We start from the raw sequence: 24,890 nt of genomic DNA, 5'->3' as shown, positions 1-24,890 counted from the left end.
TGTTCATTGGAAAATGGAAAGCCCACCGCTCTGGCCAAACCAGATTAAGCGCAAATCAAGGTTACGCTTCTCGCATTTACAAAATGGGCGTTCGGACACGCGATCGGGTGTATATGAGAAAGACTAATCCCTCCCGTTGCATTAAACTTCATTCATTCCCTCAAACTCGAGTCACAAGTTACACCAGCCGCATCCATTACCAATTTACCATGAAGCTGTCTTCTTTCTTCAGGCCTTTATGCCTCGCCGGCACCGTTTTCGCCGGCATGGACGGCATCACCCAGCCTTGGTCAACACCATATTGCGCTTTCGCCTGTCGCGCTGTCATCGGCTCGGCCAACCTGACCTGTACCATGCCATCGGGACATGCCATGGATGCTGGTGGTCATAGTCATGGCGCTGCCCCTGGCCCCGTGACGACTGCACCCTGTCGGGCTGCGGACACTAGTTTCTTGACTACTTTGGCTTATTGTATCAAGTCACGATGCAAGGTCTCCAACGCGGAGATCGAGAAGTACTGGTTCGCCCAAGTCGCCGGAGATTTCAAAACTCCCCCAAAATGGACCTACAATACAACACTTGGAAACATCCGCGGTACACCAAAAATCACCTGGGCATCCGGTCGCACCATCAACACCACCATGTTGGTACCACAAAGCAACTACAATATTCAAGTCAATTGGATTGAAATCCAGGAGCAAAATTCACACTACCTCTACAAGTACTCGTAAGTACATGTTTCCGTGTTCACAGCCGTCACCGACCTGGGTTAGAATCATACTATTGGTTGTCGGCTTTGGCACTCCCATCGTCACGACCATCCTCTCCAAAACTCCCATTATAGAAGCAATTATCGAGAAGCTCAATCCTTACCTGGTGTACCCTTCAATCATCGGACGCTATCAGGTTCGTCCACTTCCCTGGCTCCTTGGGAACGTACCGACCCTGGGGCAATTTTGGTACATTGCCATGTTTATCATCCTCAATGTCGTCCTAACCTGCACGAATTATCGATTACTCGCTCCTCTGAATCTCGGCAAACATCCATGGGGCTATAACTGGCGCGGAGAAATTCTGGCCTATGTCGGATATCGCACTGGCGAAATTGCGTTTGCCCTCCTTCCTCTGACTATTCTCTTCGCCGGACGAAACAATATTCTCCTCTGGCTCTCTAATTGGTCACACTCGACCTATCTCCTCCTTCATCGTTGGGTCGCGCGACTCTTTGTTGTCCAGACTGTCCTTCATTCAATTTTGCTTTGGGCAGCCAGGGTTCAAACCGGGACGTATGCAAAGGACGTAAAGGAGCCCTACTGGCTCTGGGGAATCGTCGGCACTGTTTTTTGCTGTGCTATGCTAGTCTTTAGCCTCCTCTGGATACGCCGCTGGAGCTACGAGATCTTCCTTATCGGCCACATTATTATGGCCGTCTTTACCGTTGTCGGAAGCTGGTACCATCTTGTTCTGCGCTTCGGCCAACCCGGCTCCCACGAGTATTGGTTGTACGCCGCCTTCGCCGTCTGGGCCTTCGACCGTCTTGCGCGTGTCTATCATATCGTTAAGAACGGCGTTAAACGAGCTACCGTCACTGACATTGGCGCAAACCACGTCCGCGTCGATATTCCTGGGATTCGATTCAACGGCAAGCCCGGTTACTATGGCTACGCCTACTTCCCTACCGTCAACCCATTGCGGCCGTGGGAAAACCACCCCTTCTCGGTCAACTCCACGGCACTATTACAGTCCGCATGGCATCGCCTCCCTAGCGCGAACAACTCCCTCCATGGTGACTCCCCCCACCAGCACGCCAAGCAGGACGTCAAGGTCCAGGTCAAACCCGTTTCCTGCGATCTGCGCACCACGGCCGGAATCACCATCTACGTGCGCCGATCCACCGGCATGACCAGGAGCCTGCAGAGCGACGCTAGCTTGCCCACCCTTCTCGATGGCCCATACCCGAACAACCCCACCGAGGGCGTGCTGAGCTGTGATAGATTGGTCCTTATCGGTGGCGGCATCGGCATCACCGGGCTGCTGAGTTTCCTGCACGCGCACGTCAACGTCAAGATTGCATGGGGCGTTAAGCAAGCGGACGAGCCTATCGTGCGCGATCTGGACACCGTGCTGGCTAGTGTTGCAGACAAGGAGATCCGCATTGGCGAGCGGTTGGATATTGATTCGTTGCTAAGGCATGAGGTCGCGGCTGGGTACAAGAAGGTTGGTGTTGTTGTGTGTGGGCCGGGTTCACTGTGTGATGATGTACGTGCGATTGTTGCCAGTTTAGGACGCCATGAGAAGACGATAGTGGAGCTGGAGGTTGATGCTTTCTCATGGTGAGAGTGCACTTTATGCACTGCTGTGTAAAGCTGGTCGTAATATGCTACATTATGTTGTAGGGCGCACCGGCTAGCTTAAGACACCTCCTTCGTTTGATGCCTAAGAGGACATCGAAGGTGTCGACATGATGTGTGTTTCGAATATCTATGAACTAGGCCATATTCTCGAACAGCACATAGCTGATTGGTATTACGTATGCCAGCGTTACTGTCATAAAAGCTGTTGGTTTGGAGGGTATGTTGAATCAAAACTCATATTAGATAATAGGTAGGCTGATTATCAAGATCTCCGGGTTATTTAGTTGCCTTCACAGTTGTTATGATCGCTGCCGTACCTCCGAAGTACATATAGAGTATTTTGACCACCGTTAAAACGACTCCACCCTTGTTGTAAGTCATACTTTAATAACATGAATCCTCTTCTTACACTACGAAATATCTCGGCTTGTTAGCATTGTTGATATATGGACTTAGGCTCTGGAACTGCACCCCTCAGGACATTTCAAGCTTACCGAGGTCCTTTAACTACCGTAACCAATGCCACGCCTATCACACCTCTACACATTAAGGCCTCCATCTCGTTTCTACATCTTCCGCTATCTTCATACACGCTATAACCATGTCCAAACCATCAGATAAATATGCGCAAAAGGCGCTCAACAGAATAGACATACTCAGATCTCATCTGTCCGATGTGAAAGCTCCGGCAGGAAGATTGACCAAGCTATCGCGGTCACTTCGAGGCAGAAAAGCTATCGTGACTGGAGCGGGATCGGGAATGGGAAGAGAGACTGCCAAAGTACTCGCTGATGAAGGCGTACAAGTTGCGGTCCTGGATTTGGACGAAGGTAGAGTGAAGGCCGTGGTTGATGAGATCAACGCTGTTCATCCTACATGTGCAAAAGGCTGGGTTTGCGATGTGGCAGATCGTAGTAGGGTCAAGCAAGTTTGCAAAGAGGTCATTGAGGTATTCGGTGGCCTTGACGTGCGTACTGCCTTCCCTTCTCTTTGCGATTTAGTCTAATAATATGGTCCAACCTACAGATCCTTGTCAATAATGCTGGCATCTCTGTCGGTGGAGGGGCGTTCGACGAAGATGGATCATTTGAGACTCGCTGGGACAAGACCGTCGATATCAATCTCACAGCTCTCGTGATTTTTATTCGAGCATGCGTGCCGGCTTTATTGAAGAGCGACGCAGCGCGAATCGTCAATATTGCGAGTACGGAACATTTTGTCACAGGGCCAGGGAATGCTGCATATAGTGCAACCAAGTCCGCGGTGACAGGGTTGACTCGATCCTTTGCTGTCGAGCTCGGCAAATACCAGAACATCACAGTAAGTTGTATCAATGTTCCGTATAGGATAATGAGAGAGTAATCTGATGCTTATAATACTTCGCAGGTGAATACAATCTGCCCAGGTGCAATCATTGTAAGGAGAGCGCTTGTACTGAGTGAGAAAAAAAACGTTAACGAGACTTGTTGACACAGACCGATATGACTGCACGAATCTCGCCTGAACTTAAAGAGTCATATGCCAAGCGGAGAGTACCGATGCGACGCTATGCCGATCCTGAAGAAGTTGCCCAAAGTAAGAATGGTTCCCTCCACTGCGATCACTCTCTAATCTAGCGCTATTCACAGTGACTGTAAATATTTGCCTACCTGCCTCGTCATATCTGAATGGTACAACAATACCAGTGGATGGAGGCATGACAATCCGACATACGTGATATAGAAGACGAGTTAACAAGGTTGGACTACTTACGTCTGAACTACTTTTCGATCTCCTCTTGTTTGATCTTGGTTTCCCACGACCCCACCTGGTGGGCTGGTGTTTATATCACTGACGGGAACTTTGAAAATGATTACCAGTTTGTACTTATCTTTCTAAAAGCCGCACGCCTTGCATTTGTATAGAATGATACTTTATCCGTACTAATCTTTAATTTTCCGCCACTATCGACATGCACGAGACTTGACCGTAACTTGATATCGATCAGAAGCTTCTGGTGCCCAAATTTTTGACGATGAAAAATGTAGTCAAAGACGGTTAGTCTCAGTGGTCTCTGGAAAGATTAACGGCGATAGCGACAGCAACAACGATACCCTGCTATCCATAGACTTCCAAATGCAGAATACTTAACGAAGATTACGGCGACGTAAAGTAGCTGTTGGGCTGCATTCTAAATGATTGAGCGATGATTAGATTAGCGAGCCAAACCTCACATATAAAAAAGCTAGTAAATCCCTCTCGGGCGGTTCTCCAGACGACATCACAAATTATGACCTGCCTCTGGTACTTGTCAAGTGTGCATTCCCGCAAGGGATGGCATTCCACTGGAACTGTGCTAAGGCACACCTGGAGCTTTGTTTCAAGCTCCAAGTGTGTCAGGAATAAGAGAAGATAGAAGTATTTATGTTTCCTGAAAGTTTTGGAAGGGGTTAAAAAGGGCCAAGCGAACTAACCCCGAACGGGAACGCTACTCTAGTCCAAAAGAGGCAATCACAAGTCAGTTTACATATCCAACGAGATTGGGACTCCCCAGGGGCGACATAATAAACAGAAGATACATTAGCATATCGGCCACTGATCCCTCCATCCTTCCAGCAAAGGATTAAGGAACAGGGACAAGCACATTGCGAAGTGTATAAAATTACGTTATATTTAGATACCTAGTTTACCGAAACAGTTCGGATCCGGGTTCCCGGATGAACCTGCAAGTCGTCGTTTCTTTTTGACGCCGCTGGGTGCTAATACAAGCCGCAAAAAACCAAAATAGACAAGTCCCAACGCTCAATAGCTTTGCGAACCAGGTTCCCGTACCGAGAGATAGCCACCCATTAGTTTAAAGGATACATGCGATATATTGCTGCAGATGAAGGAATGGGGAGTGGTCATGATATGTAAGGACGGTGAATGGGTGTACCGAGCGTCGGATCGTTCTTCGCTTGGAGACAAAAGAGACATTATGAACACCGGTGCAAGATAGGTGATATATCAATCGGACGGCGTCTTCCCAGCCAGACTTCGCATGACCCGAATCAAGTCATCGACATGCTCCTCGCTCATCCATGACGCCTGCCTCTGTAGCGTCGACGGCCCCTTGCCCCCCTTCGCGTCCCCCTGATCTTTCAACCCCTCGATCGCCTCCGCCAGCCGACTGCCCTGGATGATCGCCTTGTGGGCGCGGGTGAGGGTCTCGACCTTCTTGAACCGTAGGCCGCTGGTGCGCTGGTTGTGGTTCTGGAGCGACTCGATGTCGAACTGGACGCCCTGCTCGAGCAGCGTGGTCTGGATGCCGCCGATGGCGTCTGTCAGCTCGCGGCGGTTCTGCTTCTCGTTCAGCCGCTTCTTTTCGCCCGATGTCGGCTCGTCGGGGTCGGTCTCATCGTCGCCTGGGCAGGGGGGGGAGGGGCCGTCGAGGTCGGTGGGCCGCTTGCGTTTGCTGCGGGGAGGATGGCACTCGCTTGGGAGGCCGCGCTTGCGGGAGGAACGGACGCTGGTCGTGGTGGAGGTGTGCACGCTGGTAGACGGAGAGGCTGGGGACATGCTCTCGGACTCGTCTCGAAGCGATAGGGTGGAATGAGAAGTCCGACAGACAAGGTACCCGGACGTCGTGTCGAGAGGGGAGAGTCTCTGCTGCTGGACCAGATGACGAGGAACGGCTCCAGAGCGATCAAGCATGGGCGGCAAGGATGGTAGTGACGGTGGGAATGGAGCGTGAGGGGGTCCTTGAAACCACGGACCGCCGCTAGACATAGGAGGCATATGGACACCATCATCTGCCTCGTTTGAGCCCCGACGAGAGCGCGGCGACGAGCAGGAGCTCGAGTCGGGGGTGAGGGGAACCCGAGCGGACGGCGGAGCGGCGCGAGGGAGATCATGAGATGTGAAAGGTTGAATGGTGTAGCCCCCCGGCTTATGGGTCATGAGGTCGGGGAGACGAGAGTATGGACGGTGAGAGGGGAGATTAGTCGGGGGAAGTGGTGGATATGCCGCCATCTTTACAACAAGGGGACCAGGCGAACGAACAAAGCGGATGGACGCTGTTCAAGCAGAACTGAACGAAACGACATATAAAGCAAGAGGGGACACGAGCAGGAACGAAAGCAAAGAATGCCGCCGGTAGGAACTATTGAAAAACTAGAGGGCCATCTTACCTGTGAGACGGGGCGACCAAATGTATATGAATTCTGAACGCGAGCGGCCTCGTTGCATGGCATCTCAACTGACGGCTACGGCGGGTCACGGCGTCTGACAGCAGCCTTCCCCAGATGTATCCAAAACGACGTTGGGGGTAACGTCGAGGTCTAAACCAGCGATCCAAAGCGGCTTGTGTTGCAGCCTTTCAGCTGATGCGAAGTACAAGAGCGTCGACAGGACGACAAACGATTGGACATTGCAGACCAGGAGCAGGTCGATCCGCGTCTCCGCGACGGCATCCCATGCAGAAAGGGGACGTGGGAGAGATGCATATCATGAGAAGGGGCCTGGGGGCCATGGGGGGAGGGGATACACATTGCAACCGTAAAAGTGGTCAATTTCTGGTTGACAGTCCTGCAAGACACAAACGGGTAAACGGTTGTGAGCGTTGCCCAATGCAAGGAACCGCAAGCGACGAACCCCCGAACCCCATCTGGAATCATTTTTTCTTGCGGGTTTTTCGGGGTCGTGGCCAGGAACGGCGGGCGGCGCAAAGGTCGTGGAGGGCAACGGTCGTGTTTCGTTTCTTCTCAACGGTCCAACGTTTGCGGCGGCTCCACCTCCCACCCCCTTCCCCCCCCAACTTACCATGAACGTGCCGTGCATATCGAGGAAGTTTGAGTAACCAAAGTTTTCCAAGTCGGTTGACCAGGCACGAGTGATGGTGGTAGGGAGGATCGACAGCAAGCCAGCAAGTAGATAGGAGGAGGTAAAGGGCTTTTGCTTTTAGCTCCGTCACGCGGAAGGCGATGGCCGATCGATCTGGAATCGATCTGGACACAGGCATGGACGAATTGGACGGCAAAGACGGCGACGGGAGCTACATGAACCTGCACGCTGATCCAGATGCGATAGATGACAGATCGACCTAAGCCTCGAGCAGTCGAGCGCCTTCGACGATCCGGGAAGGGGCAGGCGACGGTTGAGACGGGGGGGAAGACGACCACGAAACGAAACGCTCAGGAGTGGTCGCACAGTGTCTACACATGGTTCCACAGGGACGGGGATATGGACGGTACCGCACAGGGCGAGCGTAAACAGCCACCCTCCTCGCGGCAACTCGGATGACTGCAGCGATCATTTAGCTTTGCAGGGAAATGACGGCGGAAAGGGCACGACTTCGGCATTGTGGCAGGGTGCAAGGGACATATGGCCGCGTCGCGAGTGCAGGTTGAGCGATTTACAAAACGGGAAGCAAAAACCATGCGGAATCTATGTATTAACCTGGAACTGAGGAAACGCGGGAACAACAATGATAATCACTCTCGAGTGGAATGCCTCCCCGGATGTCGCCTCGCACATACACCAGGGAAGCGCAAGCGTACCCAATTCGGTCGAGACGATGCTCGCGTTCGGTTTCCTCCACAATTACGTCGCTGCTTGGCTTCCGTGCGGGCCACAACCGGGGGAAGATCCAATGTACGGAGAATAGAGAAACTTTTGGAACCACCGGGAATGAGAGACTCGAACTGCCTTTGAATGACCTTCCGTCAAATGTGAATCGATACATACACGCTGGTTCCAAACGGCCAAGAATAATACTCGCCGGTATGCATAGGGCTCCCGCCATGAACCGCGACCACGAAACAAAGAATGCCTCCGCACCCGCCACCAGCGGAAAGATGGGGTTCAAATCTCCCGTTGGTGCGCAGAGGATTTGCTTTCACCTTCGACATTAAAAAGAATTCTTGCTAATCACCACGTCGCGTCTAACCCGCTCAGAGCAATCCGAGCATGGCGGCGAGGAAACCCGTCCAGCCCATCATGGCAGTGGATGAGACGTCCAACAGGGCCGCAGAGCCGCTCGAGGTGGTGCCCGATCCGGAGCCGGTAGAGCTGCCGCCGCTGCCGCCGCCGCTCGACGCGGTGGGCTTGGATTCGCAAGTGAACTTGCCCTTGATAATCTTGTTGGGACCGTTGACCGACTTATATTTGTCGCACTCAGATTTAATATCCTCGGTGCTGGCGATGTAGAAAGCGCCACGGACGTCGCCGAGAGACGGGAGCGCAACCCTGCCGAAAGGTTAGTGGAATGGCAAATAGTACAAGAATTCCGGCACTCACGATTCGAATTCGCCGCTAACGTTGAAGGCACCACCGATGTTCTTGAGAGCGGGGAAGCCCGTAAGATCGGCCACCTTGGGGTTCTCAGCGAGCCTGAAGCCACCGTCGATGGTTTGGAGAAGCGGGAACGACAGGTTGAACAGTTCCGGGTTGTCCTCGAGCGAGAAAGATCCTCCCACGCGAGTCAGGTTGGCTGCGAAGATTTCCGAGACCGCGGTCTCATAGAAGCCCATGGATCCATTCACATATTTCAGCGAAGGGAGGGAGACACTAGGAGCAGTGCGGAAAGTCAAGTTGTAAGCCCAAATCAGGTTCGGGAACGAAGCCTGGAGACGGTCTCCGTTGTTGTCGAGGGTCAGAGCGTGGGAGACGTTGCCGAGTTGGAGGTCGACTTCCTGTAGCATGCCATTGTTCGCCAGGTAAAGCTCGTCCACCATCTTCAGGTTGATACCCTTGAGCGATGCGAGGAAAGTGTTCTGAATATCCACGCGGGACGCTTGCTGGACGGACGCATCGAAGTTCAAGCCGTTCAAGTTCGGCAGGCCCTGCCAGATGATGGATTCGACGGCAGTCAATTTGGGGAAGCTCAAGACGCTCAGGGTTTGCACGTCGTTGAGGCCGAAGGTTCCGGTGATGATTTCCACGCTATCCGCGCCCAGCTGGTTCATGGTGCTCACATTGTTGGCGATCAGGTCACCTCGGATGGTTCTAACACTGGGGATGTTGATCGGATCGACCGTGTCCGTTGCGATGGCGATGTTCCCGGTGAAGGTCTTGCAGGACGCCAGGGCCGAAGCATCGGCGGCGTTCGAGATGGTGAGAGTTGCCGAAGCACTGCAAGCAGCTGGCGAGAAGTCAGTATTCCGACGTGTTATGGGTGATATCGCCCATCCCCCGGACTCCAGGGTTTAGGCCAAATTAAAATGAAGAATCGACGTACCGTAGGCTGAGCCGGCGGCCGCGAGGGCAGCCAGAATGTATTTTTGCATGGTGAGGGATGTGAGGATGAACAGATGGATATCTGGAACAATGTCATCAGCAACCAGGCAAATCACGACTCAATTGCATCCAAGTGCATCATACCTGAGGAAGATTAATATAAGTTTCCGTCGACGAGGCCGTTGAAAATGGCACAAAGTCACGGATGAAGTGGGAGTTGCAAGCAAAGGAGCAAGCAAGCCAAATGAACGCTGGGAGCGAATGGAGGGAAGAGCAACGAGAGACGATGAATGAAGGAGGATCAACTCAAACACAGACAGCACGCTCGGACCTCAACGAATGGAGGAGTCAAGTGCGTGGCTGATGACTGATGAGAGAAGGGAAATGAAGTTGATAAACGACAGGCAGGTGAAAAGCGCAAAAACCGAAGGAAGAATCCAAGGGATCAAATGGCAGGTGAAGAAGAAGAGCCAAGCAGAGTTGAAGAAGAGGAAGAGTGGATCAAGAATTAGGAGAGCTTGATGATAGCGATGGAGCCATGGAGCCATGGAGGACATCACTACAGTCAACACTGAACAGGCGATTAGGGGGTGAGCCGGCGCATAGTTGGCATCCGATGGCATGTGCGACACAGTGAACGGGCGGTCGAATCGCCAATTTGTCCCCAAGTTACCCCAAATGCCCCCAGTTGACCCCCCGGCACTTCATTAACCAAATGTGATTTGCCTTCCCACCAAAACTTGAAACCTCGTGGGTCTCCTCCCCTAGTCCCCCCTAGTCCCCCCTAAAGGACGTGACCCGACTGCCGGTCGTCTTTTAGTGATTAGGTAGTCTTCTACACCAGTTCGCGCCTCATCCGTTCGCTTTGTTGTTCATTTGTTTGGGTTCGCTTCGGAGTTAGTTAGTTAGAGGGAGTTGCGATAAGAGCCTCTGTTCGCTGGGAATCGGCTCTCCACTCATGCAAACTTTACAAAGATCAACGCAAAGGTATGTATGATGGTCTTGGGTGAATTATGATTGACAAACCGACCCATTGGACAAAGGAGCGTCCCCGTCGACGTTCCATCCGCTAGCCCTGGAAATTCGCAACCATCCTCGGACGAAACAACTGGATAAGGTATCAAAGTCTGGTCGCACTATTATTCTACTCGCTCTATCTGGTCATCTCTTGCACAAGTCACACACGATAGAACATGATTCTGCTATCGCCTAGATACCTATCATCCAGGACTTCCCGCATCATCTTCATTCTTCAACGATGTACCGAAAGTTCTCTATCAACATCCATCAAGCTAACATTGCAGCTAGGCAATTGGTGCAGAACCCAATGCAGGCTCTTCGTTCCAGAACCAATGGGAACGCCACTGCTCCTTGATTTCCTTCGGATCGTCTCCATTCCCCACCACCACTGCCGATTCCATTCCGCGGATGACGCAACCAAGTCGGTTTTTGGGAATTGGGAATTAGCATTCAAATCCAGAACGCTTTCTTTATTCTTGAGACTGGATTCCATGCAGTGCTGGCGTGCTGCTCGTGAGTCGTGAAATCGTGATACCAGTGACGGATTTGAGGGCAGCATTTTGACTGGATACGCCATGGATACCGTCACAGTGTACCACCTAAGATCTATTACGTTGAGAAGCTGTCAAGTGTCAACTGCATCTTCTGTGTACATCCGTCCATCCACCTCTTGCTTGGTTTCACTCCAATTGAAGGTTGAAGGTCGTGCCCCTTTGTCAATGTTAAATTTCTACAATCCCCGAGCGATATCCACCAAATCGGATTCCGGATTGCGGAATCATCAAACACCCTACCTATGCGAAGTTGATATCATTGTGATTGCGGACGCCGGACAGCGGAGATATCATGTTGATGGTTTAGATTGCGGGACACCGTCCCAATCTTGAAATCCTTTGGTTCCATCCTTTCATTCTTTCAATGGTTTGTACCACACGGGCCTCCTGGGGATCGATACTGCGCAGGCTCGGCACTACTGGATAAATTAAACCCTACCCCAATATCCTCCCCTTTGTTTGTCTGTCGCAAACTCGCAATGCGAAGGTCCTCTGGAGAGCGGATCAGCTTCGATATCTCATATCATAGGTATCGCTACTCAATCCCGAACGGCAATGTGAAACGAAGGAGATTATCGGCTGTTTTAACCTCTCTAGCTCTCAGGACCGCAAGATCGCGATCGCCAGTTCCGCATGCCATCGTTGCGCTCGAACAGGTTTTGTCCCATGCCACACGGGGCCGCTAATCGCGGCTCATTCGCTCGCGCCCGTCTCCAATCAAGGCATCCATGCATGGATGGCGGGCACAATCATTCGACTGCAACCAAATCTTAATGAGGGAGCATCGAAAAGGGGTTAATTTCGACGCGGGCGTCCCGTTCGGATCGGGTGGCTCAACGGTCATCGTCATTTCTTGAGGCCATGGGCGCTGCATCCCTACCGCCTATAGGAAATGGTTGTTCTGTTTCATATTCGTGTGATGACCGAAACGCTGTTTCATGGATGATGGATCAACAATCGGCATGGTGCAGGACTGCAGGCTGCATTGCTAAGTACAAACGCAACAGAAAATACGCGGTGACACTGTGCCAGTGCCGAACCTGGGCACCTGGATATGGCCCAATCGATACGCCACGAAGTCGTATATTTACAAACACAGATTTACACCCATCGCTACCAGAGGTTGGATGAGTCCATGGAATATGTGCAGCTCGACTGATCTTCACCTCAACTCATAGCGTCCACATCAACCTCTGTCAATCTCCAAAGATACCACATAAAGAGCGTACGGTACGGCGCAAATTTGGCCGAATGGGTCAACATCTCCTGCTCCGAACAATACTTCCACTTACCGCCCTTGTTCCGCAGTTTATTCACGTCCTTACCTAGATAGATGGCAAGCCCTCTCCTATGCATCCGTCAGCCTCTGATTCAGCGTGAACGTCGAAAGTCGAAAACTTACTGCACCCCCAGGTCGCCGACCGCGAATATATCCATCCGCCGCAACCCGAAGCACGCGAACATCTCCGCACTCCACCGGCCCAATCCCCGCACCTCGACCAGCCGCTCGATGACCTCTTCATCAGACGCGGTCGCTAACATCCGCACATTCAGCTCACCGCCCACGAACTTCTCCGCGAGGCCTTTTATATACTCAGCCTTCCGCTGGGACAGCCCGGCCGTCCGTAAAGTCTCTAGGGAGGTCGCGGCGACGTCGGTCGGCGGGGGGAAGCGCGCAGCGGCGGGGAAGAGCGCGATGAATTTGGCTTTAATGGAGCGGGCGGCGGCGCCGGAGACCTGGGATGGTGAGTTAGGGGATGCGAGACTGAGAGGGGAGGTGGGAGCCGTACTTGCTGCGAGATGATGCCCGACGCCAAACTCTCAAATGGGTCTATCTCTTCCGCCAACCCCGCCGGCGTGAACATTTGGCAGGTATGTTTTTCCACCAGCGGTTTCAACGTCGGGTCTGTCGTGACGAGATGGGCGCACGCCTCTTCGAGGAGGGTGTCGGTGGTGGTGGATGGGCGGGGGATCGTGGCGGCTTTGCTTGGGGATGCATCGGGGAGGTATGCCACGACCTTCGAGCCTCCGGGTGTTGAAAGCGAGGCATTCGTGACGTGCAGTCCCGCGGGTCGAGAAACTCGAGATGTGATGGGAACAGGAGGTGTATGGGCGGACACGATCAAGTCAACCTTTGCTGGGGTCGGCGTGACGGGAGTGGGATCCGTTATAGTCTTAGTAGGCCTAGCCCGACGTTTGGCAGGTGTCGTAGGAACGGCGAATTGCGCTGCCTGGGCTCCTCTTGCGTCTACATCTCTTGCTGGGAGGGCAGGCTCAGGAGTCCGTCCTCGCTTCTTCGATCCGGGACCATTCTGCTTTGTAGTGGATATTTTAGAGACCGTTGCCGGTATCCTGCTCTTCGCAACGTTTGACTGCACCCGATCCTGAATCCGTCCGGAGCGCCGGAGGCTGCTCATGGTCTCCGATCGCACGACGTACGCCCTGTAACCAAGTGAAATGTAAGGGGCTAGATGGCAGCGCAATGTAGAGAAACAGTATCCAACGGAGAGGAAGGAATAAGTAAATATCATCGACACCTCACGCCCTAAGATTAACAAGAAGCTGTTGCCACGGAATCCAGGTTAGGGATGACGTTGGGATTCAGTGGAAGCTAGTCGCGTCACGTTACGAGGTGCATCGCGACAATCCCGCGAGCTCACGTGATGCCTTTTAACCCCGACCCCAAACCAGTCAACCAGTCGAATAGAAGCAGATACGAGTACCGGAGAGCGAAGTTGTGACGCACAATTTCCGATGGTTCTGTAGAATATGCTCTCACGAGCTCAAAGCGTTTGGAACGTATGGAATCTAAATTTACATTTGGCGAACCGTTGACGTTCACGTAAGCTCTGGATTCAATCATGGCTTTCTTGTCGACCAGCCTCCCCAATTCGATACCGAACCATACCCACTGGGTCAAACTAACCTAGCGATCACGTTTTAACATTCCTCACTAATCTCAAACCAGGTGTGATACGTTGCCTGAGAGTCCACAATGCGTCCATTATGCAGTCCATCACTGCTGTCATCGTTCCTAGTCCTGCTTCTCACCTCGGCGGAGACTGCCTCAGTGGACAGCGATAAATGGCCCTACGATCTTCCTGCAGATGTCAAGTATTATCCCGAGCACGAGCGGCTGGTGCGGAGGAATATCGAAGCGCATTCGCGGCTAAGAAGAGATGCTCAGCCGACCGCGGTACGGAAGATGTCCGGCGACGAAGGAGAGATGTTCTTCCTCGACTACTGGCAGCTCGGGCAAAGTTCAGATGAAGCGTGGGCGTCCGAAAGCGCATTTTCAGATGGGTCTCCAGATCCTGACGACAATACTGTCGCATCTGTCCCGGCCCCTTTAGACCACGACCGCCTCGCCCATCGATCGAATCTCTCAGATCCGACTCCCCTCCAACCCTTCCTTCTCCACTCGAACGCAACAGAACAAGAGCATCGATGGCTATGGGGCCGCAGTAGGCTATCTAGACGGGACTTCCTATGCCCCCTCGGAACGGAGAGCTGCGCAGGGATCGGCCGACCCAACTCCTGCTGCGGAGCTGGCGAGACTTGCGTGCAGGTGGACGATACGGGTCTGGGCGACGTCGGCTGTTGTCCTCAAGGTTCGAATTGCGGAGGGGAGCTGTCGTCGTGTGACACCGCGGCGGGGTATCAGGCATGTCCTAATAGCCCGAACGGCGGATGCTGTATACCGAACTACGCCTGCCTCGATGTTGGATGTAAGTGTGCTGTTGGAGTCCGCTGACTGAAATACCTCATGCTGATGGGCAATAGGCATCGTTGCGTCCACCATGACAACGACCGTAACGCTCCCAGTCGTTACAGTCACCACCGGTCGCCCCTCAACCACTCCGACGCCTCCCCCACCGTCTACCACCCAAACGCAACCACTGACCTGCAGCCCCGGCTTCCAATCATGCCCCGCATCGCTCGGCGGCGGCTGCTGTCCTTCCGACCGCGGCTGTGGACCTACCGATTGTCCTCCGCTTAGCACCGCGGCCCCTCCCGTGCGACCCACTGGCAGCACGACAATCACCTCTCCTCCACCTACGTCCGCGGCACCGACAACGACCCTCCCACCCATCTCCGGCTGCCCGGGCGGATTCTACATGTGCTCCGCGTTCTACATCGGTGGCTGCTGCCGCGTCGGCCGCGATTGCGCGGAGACCAGTTGTCCGAGAGCGGAGAGCACCACTACGGTCGACGCCAATGGGGTCACCGTCGTTGCGCCGGTGGGAGATGGACCAGCGACGACGGCGGGATCGTGTGCATCGGGGTGGTTCAGTTGCCCTGCGGACGCGAATGGCGGGTGTTGTCCGACTGATTATGCGTGTGGAACTGGGGCGCAGTGCTCGGCGACGGCGGGTGGTGGGGGGGCAGTTGAGAAGGTTCCGGCTAGCAGTGCGAGCATGCATGGGGTTAGGGGAGGGGTTGTTTGTATCATCGTGGGAATGCTTGGGTTACTGCTGGTTTTATGAATGAATGATGAGGAACGAGCAACGATAAGCGGAGCTGCATTCTTATAGATTTTGGAGTCGGGTTCTGGAACTGTATATAGTATGGTGCCGATGTATGAACCACCTGTTCTATGATTAATTGGCCTAGTTTTGGCCAAAGGGCTCTGTCAATGGAGAGAAACCGCAGTACTGCTTAGTAGTATAGGGTAGGATACATGTTGAGATAAAGGTATTACGGAATATCAGACGAGGCCCTCGGAGTTAACGACTGAGGCAACGGATTTACAAGACTCCTGCTTGGTCGCCCACAGCGTGCTGTCAACATAGAAATACATATGCCCATTGTTATCACTCAACTATTTCTCGAGCTACTCCTTGCATGTGACTAGCATCAAACCGTGACGAACACAACCTTTATCTCATCACTGTATGACAATACCGTCTTGTCCTTGCCTACTCTTTGCTCAAAACCGGCGCCACACGGAACGGTCTGGTAGCACGAGGCGGCCTGGAACATCCAAGATTCAAAGCCGAGGCATCAATCACTGAGCGCTGAGCGGACAAGATGAATTGCGACGTCGGAGAAGGTAGCTGTCGCACATCATCACACCTGGTTCGGGATCACGACGCCTTGGACGCTTCACAACTGTTGCTGAGAGGCTGCGGCATGGAAAGCAATGGCGGTCAAATATTGTTGAGTCCGAACCGATGCCGTGATTCGTCAAGTGACAACACAAGGGAGAACGCGAAGTCAAGATCGACTTTCCTAAATCCTATTATATCGGAATCCACCATACCCCGCCAAAATAGTGCGTAGATGAACGTGCTAACCCGTAGACTGTAGTTCAATACTGCCGTTCGCTCAGCGGGACGAGCGGCACCGCCTGCGCTCCTCCACAACCATCCCGCCATGTCCGAACAGCCGGAGCGCAGCGAGGAAGAATCGGGAACCTCCACGCCACGGAATCTGAGTTTTCGAGGAGGAACAATGGTCCAGTCAGCGATCGGGTCCCGATTCCACCTCTGAAGACTATCGGTGATTGGATTAAAGCACTCAATGTTCCAGGAATTTGCAAAGGGTCCTCCTGAGGCAGCGAGGCGGCAAGGCGGGGACCCTGCAGATTAGTGTTGGACCCTGCAGAATGTTGGAACGTCGGGGATTCGGAATCTCTTCACTATCAACTTCGTCTCCAAGCCTCACCCGTCGCCTAGACTCCATGTCTCGTGTTCGACCGGTCATCGGAAGTATGGCCTCTCTAATGAATCAACGTCTCTCTCGCATCCGCCTTGTCTTGTCTGCATTCATGCATACGATGGATGCACGGAACAATCCATCTGACCTGATATGAGTCACCTGGTCTCAGTTCAGCAATATTGGATATGGTACGGTAGCCTGGTCGGATGCGGATCGACTCCAGCCCCAGCGACCCGCATTGCCGCCGCCTCATGCCTGATTTGGTATCCGACATTGCCATGAGCCAATCGTGGTTAAGTATCTACCCAAATACTCCGGATTCTGGACCGGCATTGCTCCATTGTTCGGAACTGCTGTAGCTGGGCCGCAATCCCGCATGGCTCTCCCCACCGCCTCGTTCCGTGGGGTGGCCATCCGTTATAACTTAAAAGCCTCCTCGCCCTCCATTCATCGCGCTCGGTTTTATTTCGTATTTTTTTGGCAGAGGTCTCGTATTTCCTGTACTTAAGTCGTCGCCCGACTCCTTTCCTTTTCCTCCTCTCTTCTCCTTGTAACTCAAACTATAGCACGCTTCCAGAAGTCACCTCGAGGATACTATTACTTCCAGACGACGATCAGCCGAACTGCTAGATCTATTGGATAGGTAGACAGTCGCGAGCATACCTGGGAAATCGATTCCCTCTATCGCATGCATTCAGCCAGTAGAACAAGTCTCCTAGCTCCTAGCACCCAACCAGCGGTGTGCACGATCCTGCAGTCGGTCGACCTCTTCTGTACCTCTATCTAGACTTCCTCCCCGTACCCCCAAACCCACACTTCCCCCGAAGCCAACCGCTTCCCTTCTTCAAAATGTGTCAATATACATACAGCTGGTACTGGTAAGTTCCCCCTCATCCGGCCTCTGGCGACACAATCGCCTCCCCCACAGCGACTAACATCCACCCCGCAGTTGCAACCACTCCTACTTCATCTGGTCCGACAGCATCGAAATCTGCCCCAACCGCCTCCTGAGCGGCTATTCCTACGACGCCTGGTCCATCGATATGTGCCGGAACATGCGCGTCACCTGCGGCGGGTTCTCCAACTATTACTGCGTGGATTGCAGCGAGGACGTGAATTTGGAGTTCGAGCTGGACGAGTTATAGATGTGGCGAGATAAGAGCTTTTGACGAGATTTAAGAGGATCTCTCAGCTGGATATTGAGACGGTCTGAGTTTATGGCGTTGGGGGCCCCTGGTACATTTCTCATCACTACGAGCTCGCACTTGCGAGCATTTTGGGCCACTCAATCTTACGGTTTATATCCGGGTCATTTTCCCTTTGGATTGCAGGGAGCATTTGGAGCTGGGTCAAATCCGGCTTCTTTTCTTTGACATGTTCGGTTTTTGGTCTGGTCATAGCAAGGTGCATGGGTCTTGGGCATGGTCAACGATGACTGGAGTCGAATCAGGAGTTGAATAGTCATGTTTTTAGAATTTCCTGCTAGATCAATTGAATATTCTAGCTATTGTTCATTGTCTCCTTCAACCTTCGTCGAGTTCGCCGTCGGGAATAGGAAATCTTGTTCAAAGTCGACGAAGACCATTCTGGAGAATTCGGAGGTTTGTAAGCATCTCGACACAATCACAGTTTTCTGCCACAGAGGGACCCTGATGGGTATTATAGGAGAATTTGACCGCCCCTCGGATTACCGTCACGGTTGCTTACTTGTTCCATTGAACTACCTTCTCTCCAGTATGGCCTCTCGAGTCTTGATGTAGGCTTCACGACGTATACCTAAGTCATCAAAGCATGCAAAAACAATATTGACCTGTCCGTACATACTGGCGAGCGTCGAAACTGGTTAGGGTAGAAAGGGTTATTCGGATACCAAGGCGGCGTGATACGACTACATATTTAAGTTTATTACGTATTACCTAATACCGTGGTCATTTAAATATAATTAGGGCTTGGATTCTGCTGGTATCACGGATAATTCTATAGTCTATGATTATGCTAGTCTCGTTACCGTCCGGTTCGCACACATCCGTGCCAAAAAAAAGAATAGACTAATTAGGGGGTGTACCGCGAATCGAACGCGGGACCTCTTGCATGTTTTGAAGTGTTGACTTCCCTAAGCAAGAATCATACCTCTAGACCATACACCCGTTGATGGTCCGTGATGTTTCGGGAATAGGGTCTCACCGTCTCGGAAAAGTAATTGCCAATCAGCCTGTCACGGTTTTAGGTTCTAGCGGTTCTAGCGCGTGGTCCGAGCGATCAGGCAAAATCAAAATGGGACGTGCGGCACGTTCAATATATTGGTAGTTAGACATATTCTATCAATCAAATTCCAACGCGGAGCTAGGTCGAGTACATTCGTAACGTAACGCGATCAGTGAATATGGACAGCCACGTGCTCGTCCATGTACTTGGACATATCCCCCACCAAAATCGAGGCGATGCATCCGACAATCCCAAACCCGAGGCCAATGTAATACAAGGTGGGGAAGCTCTTGCCAAAGGTTTGCACGGTGGCCTCGAAGAGCATGTCATATTTCTCGGTCGTATTGACCATCGGCAACATCTGGGGCACATACTCCTTGAATGGCACCGCTGTGAGCGAGTTGACCAGTTCGGTGATCTGCGGGACGCTCGTCAGGCCGGCTTTGATGGCGGCGGGAGCCACGAGCTTTAAAGCGTTCGCCGTCACGGCGGCGACGAAACGATTCTGGAGCAGGGCTAACGCCACCGACTGGCTGACGCCGCGGATGACGAAGGTGAGCGACGTGACGGTGGCCAGGAGATCGTCGGGGGTGATGACGGTGACGATGATTTGGTTGGGGAATAGCACCCCGCCGACTCCAACGAGGCCGATGATAAGCGGGGGCCACGCGGTGTTAATATTGTGAGGATCAATGGCGGCCATGGCGCCGACACCTGAAGCAGACACGGTCAGCATTGCTCAATGAGTGTAATCATCGCAGCCACTGGACTCTTGGACCAGGCTGGGGGACTGAGGCGGGACTTACCAGCTGTTTGCATGATGCAGAAGAATGTCATGATCAAACGGCAATGCTGCGGCCATTTCCCGCAGAATCCGGCGGAGATGATGGCGCCACCGAGAATGCAGAGGCCAACAGGAACGGTATTGAGTCCTGTCTCTTTGTGGTTCGAGTTGAAGACACTGATGGATTCGATGGGCCAGAAGATGGCGAGAGGAACGTAGTTGATCCCGGCAGCGAAGATGACCAGCATGATGGCCCAGAAGGTACTCTTGACTTGGACGAGCCGACGAGGGAACAACGGGTACTTGGCGCCGAACATTTCCCAGCAAATAAACAGAATGACGGTGAACAAGCCAAAGCCTAGAGCACACCCAACTTGAACCGACGCCCAAGGATACGTCTGGCCTCCCCAGTTGAGGCCGACGAGGAAAACCACAAACCCAGTGATGCCAAGGGCAATGCCAACTATATCGATCTTCTGAATGATTTCTTTCCTAGATTCGCTTTGGTGAGCAACTCTGGGCGGTGGCTTGTAGAACCCAGCAATCATGGCCAGAGCCAGCAAGTGCCAGATAGCAATCATGCAGCCAATCCATCTCCAATTGTACATGGCAATCAGCTGGGCGTACAACGCACCGGGTGCCCAGGGAATGAAACCAGCAATCATCGCGGCCCCGTAAACGGCTCGTTTCGAGGTCGGCACGAGCTCCGCGGTGACGGCAAGAGCGAGGAGTTCTTCGGCCATGAGCCCGAAACCGGCCAGAGCTTGACCGGCGATGAAGCCGCTGGCGGTAGGGGTCGAGGCGCACACAATCATGCCGAGCATAGACAAAGAGATGCCAGCCATGAACATGGGCTTGCGACCGAGAAGATCGGAGAGAGGCCCCAGGGTACATGCGGCGCCGATCTGGCCGGTCCAGTTGGCGGCCTTCAGCCAGACGAAGTTGGTTTCTCCAAAATCTTTGGCGATGAAGGTATAGAGGGTGAAGAAGGATAGCGGAATCAATTGCGAGCCGGCGAAGGCGAAACTGCAGCCCACAAGAGCCATAACAAGGCGCGCGTTCAGCTGGAAGGGAGGGTCAGCTTCAATCTCGATCCACTTGGTCGACACGATCACAATTGTTGACGGGCTTGATGATGGGTTAGCCATACCTTGAAAGGGGCATCGTCCTCGTTTCCGTCGACGTTGACGCGAAGTCGGTCTCTCAGGGAATCGGTCTTGGCTCCTCTATCCGAAGCGGAGTCCACCATCTCGACCATTTCCACATCCTGCTTCTCGGAGGCGGGCTCCACAACAGCCTTCTTGTCTCCCATTTTGATGAAAACAAGGCGATGTGCTCGATATTCGTGCTCCAATGGAGAGGATTCGAAACCTCTGGGGACGAGCGATGGAGATGGGGTCGATCTGGAGTTCGCAATATCCAGACGACCATGGATATAAGTACCTGTACCTAAATCTGGGCATTGTTCCATGTAAGGAAAGACATTCACATGCTTGCAAATGAATGAGGCACGGCTTCCATACGGTGGGCCGACGTCGAAATGTTACTGGCTCTCAGTCCAACGAGAATCGCTTCCATCAGTTCTTTCATTCCTTGGAAGTCTGGAATAGATTGGTCAACCATGGGCTAGGCCCTATTTGTGGCGTACACCCATCGTCGTTTGTACATGGTTGTATGTACATAGTAAATTAATAGTGGCCTTTCCCCGCATGTGGACGAAACCCTCGGTTTGACAAGATGTGAGATATCAGTGCTAATTGGTTGGGTGCTGGTGGTCACTGGTCGCTGGTCACTTGGCCAGTCGCTCGTCAGTGAATGCTAGTGACTGGTCACCCTGTACAAGTCCGGGGTAGAGGCGGCAAGATGCGCTGTGGGAACTGGGAGTGAGATAGTACATAGTAGGCTGTTAGCGGCAAGCCTAACTTGCACGGCCCCGAGAGGAGACGAGGACTTTGGATGATGGATAATGATCAATGGAGAGAATCGGATCTACCATCTCAAATCTGGGCTCGTCGCAAGCAGAAAGAAAGCGTGTACGTACCTAGGTATGGCGTAACTGGAGACCAGATTATCATATCCCCGTGTGTGCACACTAGAAATCCCAATTGGAGGCGGTGCACTAGGTTTCTACCTCCAACCCGTTTCAGGTGGTTTCGGGTTGGCTAACAAGGGCATTTCGTGTTCCAGATACGCGGAAGTCTCAATAAAGTGATGATCTAACGAAGATCCTAACCGACTGGAGCCAAGGAACATGGACTAGGGTGGAAATGGCTTGGCGAGTTGGCGTGTATAATAAAACATCAAATGGCCTTGGCGTGAGTCTTGCGAGCTGCCGGATTGGATGGCTAGACTGGATTGAAGATGGTGTCAATACTGCCAAGGACCGAACATTCCATCCCATAATAATAATGGCCGTCCTAATCGAACTTTTACATCAGCATCCAGCAAGATGCTGTACTACTACAACCTCTAGTCACCCTGTGACCTTGTGTGGCGCCACCGAGGCAGACTCAAGTCCCAAGATCTAGATGCTGTGCTCCGTCCGTGTCTGCTAGATGGATCATGTGATTAGAGCGCATGACCTCAAGACTCACCCACCGTGCCACCTCATCTCTCTCCTTTTCCATTGTCCTAGCCACAGAGTGCTTCCTGATTCCCTAGTCACCCTATTAGTCTTTTCTTCTTACAGAGTGTAAACTGTAAAATTCATGAACATAGAATCTGTTATTATTCCTCGGCGATTAGCATGCGAATCGCAAGCACCTACCTATTGTGTTCACGCTAGCTCATCCCGTGCATGCTGTGATGTTGCCACTGTTGTGACCCGCTGTCATTTGGCAATGGTTCCTCTTAAGTCGGAACTCGTAAACCGTATTATTATGCCACTCCTGCTACATTGGCCATATATTCCGCCCGGGCAGTCCGCTTGGCGAATGACAAAGATCTTGGCTCGTACGTGCACCTTACATTAGGAGTTGGGACTTGCGGTATTGGGGGTCTAGTATCTACACCTGTAAGCTCCTACTGAGTCTTGATACTCCATCGAACTAACACGTTCCGCCACTCAGTGACGCACCCCATCATTGACAAACCACTACTTTGGAGCTTGGACAAGGTCAATGGCCGAGGGCGGCGGTGGACCCGAATTTTGGACTGGAATCATCTGTGAGGTACAGGTAAGCAAGGCTTCAAATGAATCGATTTCAAAGCCCACGGAAAGCCGATTTATCATACGGATGCTGGGAATCATCTGTGAGGTGCAGGTAAACAAGGCTTAAAATGAATTGATTTCAAAGCCCACGAAAAGTCGATTTATCATACGGATGCTGGGAATCACCTGCGACGTCGTCATCATCGAGAACTCCACCCGAGAACGCCTTTCAGTCCAAAACGCGTTGCATTATGTTACGGAAAAAGAGCCGGAGTCTTGGACAAGCACCTGGATGAAGTGATGCCAGACCCGTAATCAACGTGGAAATGGGGAACCCTTTTCCCGGGTCACATCAAGTCAACGGCGAGCGATTCCAATTTTCAACGACACCTATATGCGTGTAAGCCGTTATAAGATCATCTAACCGCTCACGCTAATTCCGCCTCAATCAGACTCTCCGCCACCCCCGGATACGTATAGATGTTGACGACCTTGAGCCCGGCCTTCGCCAGAATGGCCCGCCAGTTCGCCTCCGTCCGCTCCCGGACCGCGAAATGCGCCAGCATCATCATGTCCATACTCGTCGCCGCCAGCGTCGGCTTCTCCTCGCTGACCACGATCTCGTTAAGCAGGACACGCGAGTAGCCCTTCTTGAGCGCCGGCACCAAATTTTCCAGGATCTTGACGCCCTTCTCATCGCTCCAGTCATGGAGGATGGAATGGAGCGAGTATGCACGCGCCGCGTGGATGGGCTGCGGCGTGAAGAAGTCGTGCGGCTGCGCTTCATAGGACCGCTCCTCGGTGCTCGCCAGCACACCTGCGATCACGGACTCACGATCCTGAAGGACGATCTTGCCCGGGCGCGAGGCATATTGCGCGGCGAAGGCGGCGACGTCGTGGCCCCCTCCACCGCCCACGTCGACGAGCAGGACATCACTGGCCTCGGCGTCGAAGCCGGTGATAATGCGCTCTGCGACCGGGTAGAAGCCCGCGTCGTACCAGTTCGCCTTGCCGGCGCGGTACGCGCTCATGAAGGAGCCAAAGTATTGGAGGTATGGTGGTGTCGCGACCAGCCATTCAAAGAATGGGAGCTTCGTCTTGTGCGCGTCTTGGAAGGGGCCGTCGAGCCCGCCGGACGCGGGGGATTTGTACGCGGTCTTCTTGAAGAATTCCGGGAAGCCGTTGAACGATGCCCGTGCCGCATCGTAGCAGAAGGAGATGCTGTGCTGGTAGTTTTCCTCCGCGAGGCTCTTGCTCAGGGCCGTGGCGTGGAACGCGCCGTCGTGATATGTGAGGATGTTCATCGCCACGAGATGCCTTGCGAGGCGTTCCAGCAAGTCAACATCGAACCCGGTCTTCTCAGCAAGCGCCGCACCGCTGAGCCCCGCATCGCCCGCCTCCTTTAGATGTTGGAAAAGCTTGACATCGACGGCGATGGCGATGTTGGCGGACATGGCGGGCTATTATACATGGTGAGCACGATAGTTGGAACCAATCATTTTCGGCATAGAGCTCACCTCGGCCCAGAAACTGCGCTGGATGAACTCGCTCGGAATCTCCAGCGCGGCGACCAGCGCGCGGCTGTTCTCGATAAGAGCTTCTCTCGAGCCGGCTTCATTCTTGTCGAATGCCTTTCCGGCCGTGGCAAGGCTTTCGAGAATCGCGGCGACTGGTGGAGACGCCATGTTGTTGCGATGGGAATCGATGATGAGGCAAGGATGGAGAGGTGTTCTCAGTCCAAGAAATCTTGCAGGAGCTAACTACGCAGGGAACCGACCACTGGGAGTCTGAGACACAATTACGGAAGTAGGAAAATGTCCAAGTTCCAACAGATCCTTTAAGGTTCTGAAGAAGAACTGAAGATACCCACTAGTCAGCACAGAGTACTACTGACCTCACCAGCCGTCCCTCGACCCTCGTAGACCGTGGCTCGTTGATCTGATGAGACATGGCTGATGGTGCCGTCC

General features: G+C 53.0%; 9 protein-coding genes and 1 non-coding gene across 10 annotated transcripts; 4 read left to right on the top strand and 6 right to left on the bottom strand.

Annotated features, from left to right (window-relative positions):
• The first annotated feature begins 339 nt into the window (after positions 1-339).
• P152DRAFT_456882 (ferric reductase transmembrane component 4) lies at positions 340-2,719 on the top strand. The gene is made up of 3 exons (XM_033679108.1): positions 340-727; positions 774-2,571; positions 2,622-2,719. Exons 1-2 carry the CDS (start codon positions 354-356, stop codon positions 2,335-2,337), a joined length of 1,938 nt encoding a protein of 645 aa, XP_033536238.1. The 5' UTR covers positions 340-353; the 3' UTR covers positions 2,338-2,571; positions 2,622-2,719.
• Positions 2,720-2,955: 236 nt separating this feature from the next.
• On the top strand, positions 2,956-4,071 carry P152DRAFT_447942 (short-chain dehydrogenase/reductase SDR; the record flags this gene model as incomplete). Its single annotated transcript, XM_033678018.1, has 5 exons — positions 2,956-3,321; positions 3,381-3,674; positions 3,741-3,770; positions 3,830-3,929; positions 3,983-4,071. The coding sequence occupies 5 exons, from the start codon at positions 2,956-2,958 to the stop codon at positions 4,069-4,071; spliced, it is 879 nt and encodes a 292-aa protein (XP_033536237.1).
• A 1,268-nt stretch (positions 4,072-5,339) lies between these two features.
• On the bottom strand, positions 5,340-6,344 carry P152DRAFT_472348 (uncharacterized protein; the record flags this gene model as incomplete). Its single annotated transcript, XM_033681147.1, has 1 exon — positions 5,340-6,344. The coding sequence occupies one exon, from the start codon at positions 6,342-6,344 to the stop codon at positions 5,340-5,342; it is 1,005 nt and encodes a 334-aa protein (XP_033536236.1).
• A 1,799-nt stretch (positions 6,345-8,143) lies between these two features.
• P152DRAFT_281335 (uncharacterized protein) lies at positions 8,144-9,770 on the bottom strand. The gene is made up of 4 exons (XM_033674921.1): positions 9,693-9,770; positions 9,550-9,630; positions 8,610-9,453; positions 8,144-8,558 (listed from the first exon to the last, which is right to left on the bottom strand). Exons 2-4 carry the CDS (start codon positions 9,596-9,598, stop codon positions 8,264-8,266), a joined length of 1,188 nt encoding a protein of 395 aa, XP_033536235.1. The 5' UTR covers positions 9,599-9,630; positions 9,693-9,770; the 3' UTR covers positions 8,144-8,263.
• Positions 9,771-12,080: 2,310 nt separating this feature from the next.
• Positions 12,081-13,877, bottom strand: P152DRAFT_456878 (DNA glycosylase). The gene is made up of 3 exons (XM_033679107.1): positions 12,913-13,877; positions 12,525-12,859; positions 12,081-12,470 (listed from the first exon to the last, which is right to left on the bottom strand). The coding sequence occupies exons 1-3, from the start codon at positions 13,537-13,539 to the stop codon at positions 12,290-12,292; spliced, it is 1,143 nt and encodes a 380-aa protein (XP_033536234.1). The 5' UTR covers positions 13,540-13,877; the 3' UTR covers positions 12,081-12,289.
• P152DRAFT_456877 (uncharacterized protein) lies at positions 13,848-15,892 on the top strand. The gene is made up of 2 exons (XM_033679106.1): positions 13,848-14,850; positions 14,906-15,892. Exons 1-2 carry the CDS (start codon positions 14,118-14,120, stop codon positions 15,607-15,609), a joined length of 1,437 nt encoding a protein of 478 aa, XP_033536233.1. The 5' UTR covers positions 13,848-14,117; the 3' UTR covers positions 15,610-15,892.
• Positions 15,893-17,285: 1,393 nt separating this feature from the next.
• Positions 17,286-18,087, top strand: P152DRAFT_280895 (uncharacterized protein). Its single transcript, XM_033674918.1, has 2 exons — positions 17,286-17,661; positions 17,733-18,087. The coding sequence occupies exons 1-2, from the start codon at positions 17,633-17,635 to the stop codon at positions 17,926-17,928; spliced, it is 225 nt and encodes a 74-aa protein (XP_033536232.1). The 5' UTR covers positions 17,286-17,632; the 3' UTR covers positions 17,929-18,087.
• A 752-nt stretch (positions 18,088-18,839) lies between these two features.
• P152DRAFT_t23 lies at positions 18,840-18,930 on the bottom strand. The gene has a single exon. It is a non-coding gene; the product is annotated as a tRNA-Pro (tRNA).
• A 38-nt stretch (positions 18,931-18,968) lies between these two features.
• On the bottom strand, positions 18,969-21,159 carry P152DRAFT_456873 (MFS general substrate transporter). The gene is made up of 3 exons (XM_033679105.1): positions 20,923-21,159; positions 19,795-20,836; positions 18,969-19,702 (listed from the first exon to the last, which is right to left on the bottom strand). Exons 1-3 carry the CDS (start codon positions 21,082-21,084, stop codon positions 19,158-19,160), a joined length of 1,749 nt encoding a protein of 582 aa, XP_033536231.1. The 5' UTR covers positions 21,085-21,159; the 3' UTR covers positions 18,969-19,157.
• A 2,192-nt stretch (positions 21,160-23,351) lies between these two features.
• On the bottom strand, positions 23,352-24,608 carry P152DRAFT_393331 (putative hydroxyindole O-methyltransferase; the record flags this gene model as incomplete). The annotated part of the gene is made up of 2 exons (XM_033676190.1): positions 23,352-24,383; positions 24,441-24,608. 2 exons carry the CDS (start codon positions 24,606-24,608, stop codon positions 23,352-23,354), a joined length of 1,200 nt encoding a protein of 399 aa, XP_033536230.1.
• Positions 24,609-24,890: the final 282 nt, after the last annotated feature.

This window comes from Eremomyces bilateralis (assembly GCF_010015585.1).
Source record: "Eremomyces bilateralis CBS 781.70 unplaced genomic scaffold P152scaffold_5, whole genome shotgun sequence".
NCBI classification, from domain to species: domain Eukaryota; kingdom Fungi; phylum Ascomycota; class Dothideomycetes; order Eremomycetales; family Eremomycetaceae; genus Eremomyces; species Eremomyces bilateralis.
The sequence above is the reverse complement of the archived record's forward strand: the minus strand, read 5'-3'. Positions and strand labels throughout refer to the sequence as shown.